Consider the following 11544-nt stretch of genomic DNA (forward strand, 5'->3'; position numbering starts at 1 on the left):
ATCTATCTATCTAGCTATCTATCTATCTATCTAGCTATCTATCTATCTATCTAGCTATCTATCTATCTATCTAGCTATCTATCTATCTATCTAGCTATCTATCTATCTATCTAGCTATCTATCTATCTATCTAGCTATCTATCTATCTATCTAGCTATCTATCTATCTATCTAGCTATCTATCTATCTATCTAGCTATCTATCTATCTATCTAGCTATCTATCTATCTATCTAGCTATCTATCTATCTATCTAGCTATCTATCTATCTATCTAGCTATCTATCTATCTATCTAGCTATCTATCTATCTATCTAGCTATCTATCTATCTATCTAGCTATCTATCTATCTATCTAGCTATCTATCTATCTATCTAGCTATCTATCTATCTATCTAGCTATCTATCTATCTATCTAGCTATCTATCTATCTATCTAGCTATCTATCTATCTATCTAGCTATCTATCTATCTATCTAGCTATCTATCTATCTATCTAGCTATCTATCTATCTATCTAGCTATCTATCTATCTATCTAGCTATCTATCTATCTATCTAGCTATCTATCTATCTATCTAGCTATCTATCTATCTATCTAGCTATCTATCTATCTATCTAGCTATCTATCTATCTATCTAGCTATCTATCTATCTATCTAGCTATCTATCTATCTATCTAGCTATCTATCTATCTATCTAGCTATCTATCTATCTATCTAGCTATCTATCTATCTATCTAGCTATCTATCTATCTATCTAGCTATCTATCTATCTATCTAGCTATCTATCTATCTATCTAGCTATCTATCTATCTATCTAGCTATCTATCTATCTATCTAGCTATCTATCTATCTATCTAGCTATCTATCTATCTATCTAGCTATCTATCTATCTATCTAGCTATCTATCTATCTATCTAGCTATCTATCTATCTATCTAGCTATCTATCTATCTATCTAGCTATCTATCTATCTATCTAGCTATCTATCTATCTATCTAGCTATCTATCTATCTATCTAGCTATCTATCTATCTATCTAGCTATCTATCTATCTATCTAGCTATCTATCTATCTATCTAGCTATCTATCTATCTATCTAGCTATCTATCTATCTATCTAGCTATCTATCTATCTATCTAGCTATCTATCTATCTATCTAGCTATCTATCTATCTATCTAGCTATCTATCTATCTATCTAGCTATCTATCTATCTATCTAGCTATCTATCTATCTATCTAGCTATCTATCTATCTATCTAGCTATCTATCTATCTATCCTCTGTCTCTCTGTCTATCTATCTATCTATCTATCTACAGTGGCGTCATCTATCTATCCTCTGTCTGTCTATCTATCTATCTATCTATCTATCTATCTATCTATCTATCTATCTGTCTATCTATCTATCTATCTATCTATCTACAGTGGCGTCCTCAGCGTTCTGTTCACTGATTGGCTATCGTCAGTGAATGAGCCACTGATACAAACAGCGCTACACATCAGGCAGCGCGATCTCAGCCCGAGCACTGAGCCGATGAACGGAGCCCTGAAATATTATACAGACTCACTGTAAACGAGGACCTCAGGTGCCACACGAGCGACCAAACAGCGCAGGTAGGTCATAATAACTCGACATGAGCTAACGCTAGTGTTGGCATGCAGTGTGCTGTTTGTAAATCTTCTCCAGTGCATTAGTGCAGCAGTGTCATGATGAGTTCACTCTGTTATGATCTTTAAGTTACATCACTCCAGCGGCTCATATTTACACCGTCTCATTCATCTGTGTCTTCCGTTTTCTCAGCAATACAAAGTCCGAGTAATCAAGCAATCGTTGAAATAATTGTTTAATGACACAGTCTGCAGTACAACAAAATCATGTGTCTGAAAATCCATATTTCTTGTAATTGTCAGGCTGTGCATGAAGCTTAATGACTACAGATGTTTTTTTTTCTCATTGTAGGTTTTCTGCCATGTCTGTCAAACGGGAGGCCGTCCTGAAAGATGAAAATCTGATCACAAATATAGAGGAGATAGCAAAAGACACAGCACTTTTACACGGGGTGTTGATGCGGACCAAAGAAACACCAAACTCTCCTGAAGTAAGAGCACATCATGTTTCAAGTGCCTAGAAGAAATGTCATTGAGACATTAACAAGCACTGCTTATCTAAGCCGCAAAGCCCACCAGGAGCATTTTTGCTTTGGGGGCAGGAAAGGTTGTCTTGGGGAACCCATTTACATTCTTGTATGATATTTACAGTATAATAAATATATTATTTAATGTATAATATAATTTTCCTCTAAAATCATAACAAAAGTTTGATAAATGTTCGATATAATGCTTATGCACTATGCAAAATATAACCAGTCACACTGGTGTCAGTACCAATTTGCTTAAGTGCTGTTAAGCGCTGCCATATCTGTTGCCAATCCCAATTTGCCTAACGTTCTGTTGCGTTTGGGAAACTTTAGACAGCAAATGCGCTGGAAGCTTTTTTCTGTGATTTAAACTAGTTTAAAGACAGATGAAGCAGCACTGACATGGAAATCAGGAGTCTTTGTGCATTTGTATTGCACTAAATGTCTTTAGGCTTTTTTTCATAACAAATACTATAGAAACAATATATTTACTTTTTACTATGCTGGTGAGAGGCAGTACATGGTTTATCTGTGATTAACCATTTTTAAAGATGTACATTTATATTGATTCATAAAAACAGTAACAACTGTATCCCAACTCAAGCTACCGCAACTTTAAACTCAAGCTACTCATGTAATATTCATTTGTGAAATGTTCACATGTTTGGCAATTGTTTGTCATGTTCTGATGATAAAGAGTAGGCTTTGATGATAAAACCACAGTTAACTCTGGTTTCTACAACTTTCACTCCCTTGCAAAAATCTGCCCTTAAAATGGAAAGAAATAAAGAGTTGACTTTGATCAGAAATTGCTAGTACCTTTCACAAATAAATACAAAGAAACAGCTAATAACATATTGAATTAAATGTTGTTGTTTTTTTTTAAATAAAAAGACTAAATGTGAAATGTACTCCAAAAATATTTTATTTACAACTTTTTTACAGTGTACCCTACAGGAAAGGCCCCTGGTGGCTCTGTAGAACTAACCCAGATCTAAGACGTCTAACCAAGACTCTTGGAAAGCCATTATTCCAAAGAAATACAGGCAAAAAGGATTTCAAATCAGTATTGTGATTGAAACAGGGGTGTAGCCATCATTTCAGAAGTGAGGGGGACAGAAATGTTAAATAAATATATATATATGACATTACAATATAACATTTCTGTAATCTATATAACCAACCAGTCAACAGTTTTTGAACAGTAAGATTTGTAATGTTTTATAAAGAATTCTCTTCTGCTCACCAAGCCTGCATTTATTTGATCCAAAGTACAGCAAAAGCAGTAATGTTGTGAAATATTTTTACTATTTAAAATAACTGCTTTCTATTTGGATATATTGTAAATGTATTCCTGTGATCAAATCAGCATCATTACTCCAGTCTTCAGAGTCACATCCTTCAGAAATCATTCTGATATTCTGATTTGCTGCTCAAGAAACCTTTTTTAATTATTATTATTATTAATGTTTTTTGAGCAGCAAATCAGAATATCAGAATGATTTCTGAAGGATCGTGTGACTGGAGTAATGATGCTGAAAATGTAGCTTTGAAATCACTATAAATTACGTTTTAAAATATATTAAAATAGAAAACAGTTATTTGAAATAGGCTAGTAAAAATATTTCAAAATGTTACTGTTTTGCTGTACTTTGGATCAAATAAATTCAGGCTTGGTGAACTGAAGAGACTTCTTTAAAAAACTTTAAAAATCTTACTGTTCAAAAACTTTTGACTGGTGTATAGTCAACTTTAATTGTTCTCTAATTTCTAGCTTTTACTTGACTTAGAAATCAGATAACTGCTGGACAATAACCAATAATAATGATTTGCTTATATACTTCAAACACTTTTTTTATCACATAATAAGGCAGAATAGTTTCTATACTGTAATAAATGCTATGTCAGTTAGCACTGCATTGTTCATATAATTTATTTATTTCCTGGAGATGACTTGACAAACACAAATAAACCACTACAACTTTCACTCCCTTGCAAAAATCTGCCCTTAAAATGGAAAGAAATAAAGAGTTGACTTTGATCAGAAATTGCTAGTACCTTTCACAAATAAATACAAAGAAACAGCTAATAACATATTGAATTAAATGTTGTTGTTTTTTTTTAAATAAAAAGACTAAATGTGAAATGTACTCCAAAAATATTTTATTTACAACTTTTTTACAGTGTACCCTACAGGAAAGGCCCCTGGTGGCTCTGTAGAACTAACCCAGATCTAAGACGTCTAACCAAGACTCTTGGAAAGCCATTATTCCAAAGAAATACAGGCAAAAAGGATTTCAAATCAGTATTGTGATTGAAACAGGGGTGTAGCCATCATTTCAGAAGTGAGGGGGACAGAAATGTTAAATAAATATATATATATGACATTACAATATAACATTTCTGTAATCTATATAACCAACCAGTCAACAGTTTTTGAACAGTAAGATTTGTAATGTTTTATAAAGAATTCTCTTCTGCTCACCAAGCCTGCATTTATTTGATCCAAAGTACAGCAAAAGCAGTAATGTTGTGAAATATTTTTACTATTTAAAATAACTGCTTTCTATTTGGATATATTGTAAATGTATTCCTGTGATCAAATCAGCATCATTACTCCAGTCTTCAGAGTCACATCCTTCAGAAATCATTCTGATATTCTGATTTGCTGCTCAAGAAACCTTTTTTAATTATTATTATTATTAATGTTTTTTGAGCAGCAAATCAGAATATCAGAATGATTTCTGAAGGATCGTGTGACTGGAGTAATGATGCTGAAAATGTAGCTTTGAAATCACTATAAATTACGTTTTAAAATATATTATAATAGAAAACAGTTATTTGAAATAGCCTAGTAAAAATATTTCAAAATGTTACTGTTTTGCTGTACTTTGGATCAAATAAATTCAGGCTTGGTGAACTGAAGAGACTTCTTTAAAAAACTTTAAAAATCTTACTGTTCAAAAACTTTTGACTGGTGTATAGTCAACTTTAATTGTTCTCTAATTTCTAGCTTTTACTTGACTTAGAAATCAGATAACTGCTGGACAATAACCAATAATAATGATTTGCTTATATACTTCAAACACTTTTTTTATCACATAATAAGGCAGAATAGTTTCTATACTGTAATAAATGCTATGTCAGTTAGCACTGCATTGTTCATATAATTTATTTATTTCCTGGAGATGACTTGACAAACACAAATAAACCATATACTGTTGCAATCGTATGTTTAATGTCTTCATGTTTCCAAACGTTTCTGTTTTCTGTGAAAACAACTGTTTTCATACAGCAATAGCTGCGATAGCTGGACGCTTTTGTCCATATTCCGGAATTTCCTCGTACGACTTTCTGCGCGCGAGTGCCCTCCAGCTTCGAGTATGAAGGAAACACACACTGCATGAGTGTTTAGCGCTCCGCAATGTTCATCTCGCCTTATTCTGAATTTAAATCTATATTTATTCACACCGGCTCTTGAAAACCTCCATGCGAACACACTTGCCCGAAAAAGTAAGGGGGACGAATTTACGTGATATTAAAAGTGGGGGGGATGCGTTCCCTGCGTAATCTACGCCCCTGGATTGAAACACTAGCCGACATCTAGTCACAGAGGTGCAGTTAACTCACAGTCATGACTGGAATTCTGTCTGTCCTACGGCCATGCTTTGTTTCTGGATTATGGAGTGTTAGTTTTGCCCCGTTGAGTCAACACTGGGCAGAAACCCGTGGCTCAGAGAATCAGGAGGGACTGAAGGGTTTTGGTCATGTACATGCATGTCGAATAAACGTCTGTCTGTTCACAGGTGGTGAGTTATGCACCGTTCACGTTGTTTCCCACACCGGTGCCCACAGCACTCTTTCATCAGGCTCTGGCAGTACAGACACATTTTAACCGGTTAGTGGACCGGGTCAGCCAGAATCCCTCCTTCCTAGAGGAAACTCTGGCCAGGTATGAAATGATTGCCTTGTTGCTAGGGAACTAGGGAACAAAGGGTTTCAGCTTACAAAAAAGTTTTGGAATCCCTGCTCTATTGAATTGCAAGTTGACTTCATTGAGTGTCATATTTCTTATTGCCATATTTTGTCCATTTTAATGGTGAAATGTGCCATTTTTATGTTAAAATACAGTCTCCTAATGGTGGGGAAGTCGTGGCCTAATGGTTAGAGAGTCGGACTCGTAACCCAAAGGTTGTGGGTTCGAGTCTCGTACCGGCAGGGATTGTAGGTGGGGGGAGTGAATGTACAGCGCTCTCTCCCACCCTCAATACCATGAACCCCCAACTGCTCCCCGCTGCTCCGGGTGTGTGTTCACGGTGTGTGTGTTCACTGCTGTGTGTGTGTGCACTTTGGATGGGTTAAATGCAGAGCACTAATTCCAACTAACACCATACTTGGCCACATGTCACGTCACCTATACCAGCTTCATATGCAGAGACAATAAAAACATTCCTCTAATTGTTTGAGAATCCTAACAGCATGTCACTCTATAACACTGACTCTGCAAATGGCATTGGTTTGTCCAACCAATGGGAGATAGTTTGGGAAACTATTATTTTTGCAATTCCATCTAGTTGCACCAAAATTACACACTTGACCTTTAATTCAAACTTTAATAATTTTGGTGTGGTCTGATTCAAATAAATGATTTTTTTGCTTCAACAGCACCATCAAAGTTGACAATTTTACAGCAAGACTTTTCAACATATACAAACAAGTTCAACAGGAACATTGTCCCCAGGTATGTAGTTTGTTTAATATTTAAAAATGGCATGTTACACATTACTTTGGAACATTTACTTCACTGTTCAAGTTCTGTTTTACACTACCGTTCAAATTTTTTTTGAAAGAAATTAATATTTTTTATTCAGGAAGTTAGAATTAATTTGATCAAAAGTGACAGTAAAGACATAATGTTAAAAAATATTTCAAATAAATGCTGTTCTTTTGAACTTTCTATTCATCAAAGAATCCTGAAAAAATGTCAGTTTCCACTAAAATATGAAGCAGCACAACTGTTTTCAACATTGATAATAATCAGAAATGTTTCTTGAGCAGCAAATCAGCACATTAGAATGATTTCTGAAAGATCATGTGGAGTAATTCAGCTTTGACATCACAGGAATAAATGACATTAAAAACAGCTATTTTAAAGTGTATTAAAGATTTTTAATAATATATAAGAGACTTGTAATAGAATCTTACGGACCCTAAACGTTTGAACGGTAGTGTACATGTACAGCATCAACAGTGCGTCTCCTCTTCCATGTAGTACAGCGGACTCCTTATAAATGTAATATTAATGCTATTGTGTAGATTATTAAGATACATTTATTTAAACTATAGCTCATGTCTTCCCCAAGTCAATAGTGCTGGGCTTGAATCGCTCCGACTACATGTTGGACCACAGTCCACATGGTGGGACGTCTCTAAAGCAGATTGAAATCAACACTATTGCTGCAAGTTTTGGTGGTCTTGCTTCACGGACACCGGATGTCCATCGGTAAGTCTGAGCTACATGCTAAATTTAAAGCTCCAAACAGCACTGGTTCATCACTGAAGTACTGAAAGATGTTTAGTATATAAAGGTTAATGTCAGTGCTGTGACACGCTGCTTCTCATTTCTGTAAGGCACATTCTGAAGGTCACAAACCTGCCAGAGGAGTCTAAAAATGTGCTCGACAACAACCCAGCAGCAGGTCTGGCCAGGGGTTTGGCCAAGGCCTGGGAGCTCTATGGATCTGAAAGGTGTGTTTTAAAATTTGGCAAAGCTGAATTTCCAGAAATCATTCTAATATGCTGATTTGATGCTCAAGAAACATTTCGTATTATCCACGTTGAAATGATTAGTCGCAGACTTTTGAACCATAGTGTACTTACACATTGAAAGGTTGAAAATGAGAGTTGCAGTCACTTCGTGCTTTATAAATGTTTACTTTGTAATCGAAATGATAAAGTGATCATTTCTTTGTCTGATGCGTTCCCTTACAGGGCAGTGGTTATGTTTCTGGTTGAAGACGTTCAGAGGAATATTTATGACCATCGATATGTAGAGAATGAGCTGTGGAAAAGGTACAGTAAGTAGTAGTTTTGCTGTAATCGGGATTCAGTGTCAAGTTATTTTACATTAATTACTATGTAATTACTACTGTTACTACAGTAGTAAGTACAAGGCATGACCAACATGTACTAAATGTATGTAATTCTGGGTAACACTTTATTTTAAGGTGTCCCTGTTACAGTGTAATTATACATATACTGTAAGTACTGAGTAATATTAACACCTTAAAATAAAGTGTTACCCAATTCTGTTATTAATAACACATCCGTATTAGTGTAAGCATCTTTTTCCACCAAGAGCTAACAGGGACTGAAGTGACGATCTGTTGTACTGTATGTGCAGAAATATTCCTGTAATAAGAAGACAGCTAGAAGATGTTTGCAGAACTGGATCCCTGGATGAGAGCAGGAGGCTTTTTGTGTAACGAAATGATAAAGTGATCATTTCTTTGTCTGATGCGTTCCCTTACAGGGCAGTGGTTATGTTTCTGGTTGAAGACGTTCAGAGGAATATTTATGACCATCGATATGTAGAGAATGAGCTGTGGAAAAGGTACAGTAAGTAGTAGTTTTGCTGTAATCGGGATTCAGTGTCAAGTTATTTTACATTAATTACTATGTAATTACTACTGTTACTACAGTAGTAAGTACAAGGCATGATCAACATGTACTAAATGTATGTAATTCTGGGTAACACTTTATTTTAAGGTGTCCCTGTTACAGTGTAATTATACATATAAGTACTGAGTAATATTAACACCTAAAAAATAAAGTGTTACCCAATTCTGTTATTAATAACACATCCGTATTAGTGTAAGCATCTTTTTCCACCAAGAGCTAACAGGGACTGAAGTGACGATCTGTTGTACTGTATGTGCAGAAATATTCCTGTAATAAGAAGACAGCTTGAAGATGTTTGCAGAACTGGATCCCTGGATGAGAGCAGGAGGCTTTTTGTGTAAGTGTTTATGATTTACACATTTCCCATCTGTGTAACACACTAATATTAGCATTGTAGAATACTTGGAAATGACAGCAATGTTCAGTCATAAAAACACAATTACCTGACTATTTTTGTCCAACTTCAGAAGTTCCACACACAGATTGAAATTTAGTCACGACTGTACACAAATATGTCAATAAAGGCCTCATTTTTTTTCAATTCAACCTGCAGAGATGGTCGTGAGATCGCCACTGTCTATTTCCGTAATGGATACATGCCCCAAAACTACACCTCAGATAAGGTGAGGACACTTTTTTTTTTGTTCCATTGTAAAAAAAGTTTCTTCTCAGAAATGATCAGTCTTAGGTGTTTGCTGGGAATGTAAGTCATAAGCTGATGCATGTTTCAGAGCTGGGAGGCCCGTCTGATGATGGAGCGCTCTCTGGCTGTGAAGTGTCCAGACATCAGTACCCATCTCGCCGGTACTAAGAAGGTGCAGCAGGAATTGGCCCGGCAGGGGGTTCTGGAGCGCTTCTTCCCTGACGAACCTGAAACAGTTGCTCAGATTCGGGCCACTTTCGCTGGGCTGTACACCCTGGACATGGTAGAGGAGCAACATTGTTAACTGGGGTGCTGAATCCTGCTTGAACAGATATACCCTATTATTAGATTTAAAGAGTTAGTTCACCCAAAAATGAAAATTCTGTCATTAATTACTCACCCTCATGTTGTTTCAAACCCGTAAGACCTTCGTTAATTTTCGGAACACAAATTAATATATTTCTGATGGAATCTGAGAGCTGTCTGACCCTGCATAGACAGCAACGCAAATGAAATGTTGCTGCGCCACGCGGATACGCTGTTTCCGTTCAGATCAAATCACAACAACGTAGAAAATAGATCCGGCGTGACGCAGCTGACACAGAACAGCATACGTTGTTTTACGTCCAGTGGATACTCTCCAAAATGGCACCAGGGTGATGAGGAGGAGATGAATTGTTGAATAAAGTTGTTATTTTTTTTTCCTTTTGCGCACAAAAAGTATTCTCGTAGCTTCGTATAATTGCGGATGAACCACTGATGTCACATGGATTATTTTACAGATCTCCTTGCTCTGTTTCTGGACTTGGGAACATTTCAGTTGCGTTGCTGTCTATTTCAGATTCCATCAAAAATATCTTAATTTGTGTTCCGAAGATGAACGAAGGGCTTATGGGTTTGAAACCTGAGGGTGAGTAATTATGACATAATTTTCATTTTTGGGTGAACTAACCCTTTAACTCTAATCAAGCACTTGAACCAAACTCAAGGGTTACACAGGAATCACCATCATAAAGCCGCATTCACACTAGACTTTAAGCACGCAAAACAAGAAACAGTGGCTTATTCGTACATTTGCAGAAATTTGTGCATGAAATTGGCATAGAAACGTAGTCATGAGCAAATCAAGATTCAGCAATAACTTTTGTACTAAATTAATTCTAAATTTACAAAAGAATGTGAAAACAGTTTGGTGGGAGTAATGAAAACCTACAAAGGAAGGGTTGTGCGCAAAGCCCTTATATGGAAATGGTTTGGGTGTTCCTATGTAAATTACTAGCCTCTGGCACGCAGACTAATACTCCAAATTATTTAACATTAGAACAAGATTAAGAACAAATTCATGAGTACACACGTGTTGTAAATAAGGTGAAAATTTTAGGTGAGAAATGTTCTTGTTTAAATATCTAGTTCAGTAATGAATCTCTAGATGGCGCTTAGCATGCAGTCTGCTAGCGATCACATCATTTACTACATGGCACAACACGACTGGCTACAGTTGATTCTGCAGCCAGTGAGATTGCTTGATCCTTATTTAAGCAATCTGGTTCAGTGTTCGCTGTAAGCTAGTCCTGCCTTACACTAGGGCTGTGCAATATATCGAAATATCGCAAATGTACATATCGGACTATGCATATCGCTACAGCTTGCAATATTTGGGGCCATGAACAAAAGACAAAGAGAAAATCACTCACTGCTCTTACCTAAATAACTTTTGTAGCTTAAATAAGAATCAGTGCATATTGAATTCAAAGAGTAAATACTAAGCAGTGGTTTATTTTTCCTTTTTATTATTCAGTTCCTGAACTCATGTTAACATGATTACACTAATGTTAAAATGACATTTTTATGTAATGCTCGAGTAAAACACTACCGTTCACTTTCATAAGTTGTTGTGGGGGTGCTTTCTTATTAGAATCAGAATCAGAATGAGCTTTATTCACCACTTAAGTGTGCACAAACACACGGAATTTGTTGTGGTTTTACATGAACTCTTGGTACATACATACAAATAACCATATACGTATATATGACACAAGATAGTTATAGAAGTTCACAGAACTGACTCAACAACAGCTGAGTAAAACTGT

At 35.9% G+C, this 11544-nt stretch overlaps 1 protein-coding gene across 1 annotated transcript; it reads left to right on the top strand.

Moving 5' to 3' along the window:
- Positions 1 to 1485: 1485 nt before the first annotated feature.
- Positions 1486 to 9758, top strand: LOC107594436 (glutathione synthetase-like). Its single transcript, XM_016284493.1, has 10 exons — positions 1486 to 1606; positions 1953 to 2091; positions 5937 to 6082; positions 6796 to 6871; positions 7494 to 7633; positions 7762 to 7878; positions 8122 to 8202; positions 8534 to 8611; positions 9365 to 9434; positions 9543 to 9758. Exons 2-10 carry the CDS (start codon positions 1963 to 1965, stop codon positions 9756 to 9758), a joined length of 1053 nt encoding a protein of 350 aa, XP_016139979.1. The 5' UTR covers positions 1486 to 1606; positions 1953 to 1962.
- The last annotated feature ends 1786 nt before the right edge of the window (positions 9759 to 11544 follow it).

Source organism: Sinocyclocheilus grahami, unplaced genomic scaffold (genome assembly GCF_001515645.1).
Source record: "Sinocyclocheilus grahami isolate Dianchi unplaced genomic scaffold, SAMN03320097.WGS_v1.1 scaffold10.1, whole genome shotgun sequence".
Classification (NCBI taxonomy): domain Eukaryota; kingdom Metazoa; phylum Chordata; class Actinopteri; order Cypriniformes; family Cyprinidae; genus Sinocyclocheilus; species Sinocyclocheilus grahami.

Excerpts from the sequence above, each read along its gene's own strand:
- LOC107594436 (XM_016284493.1), top strand. The coding sequence starts at position 1,963 with ATGTCTGTCAAACGGGAGGCCGTCCTGAAAGATGAAAATCTGATCACA. Across the intron at positions 8,612-9,364 it reads GAGAGCAGGAGGCTTTTTGT|AGATGGTCGTGAGATCGCCA; the intron begins GTAACGAAATGA and ends TTCAACCTGCAG. Across the intron at positions 9,435-9,542 it reads AAAACTACACCTCAGATAAG|AGCTGGGAGGCCCGTCTGAT; the intron begins GTGAGGACACTT and ends TGCATGTTTCAG.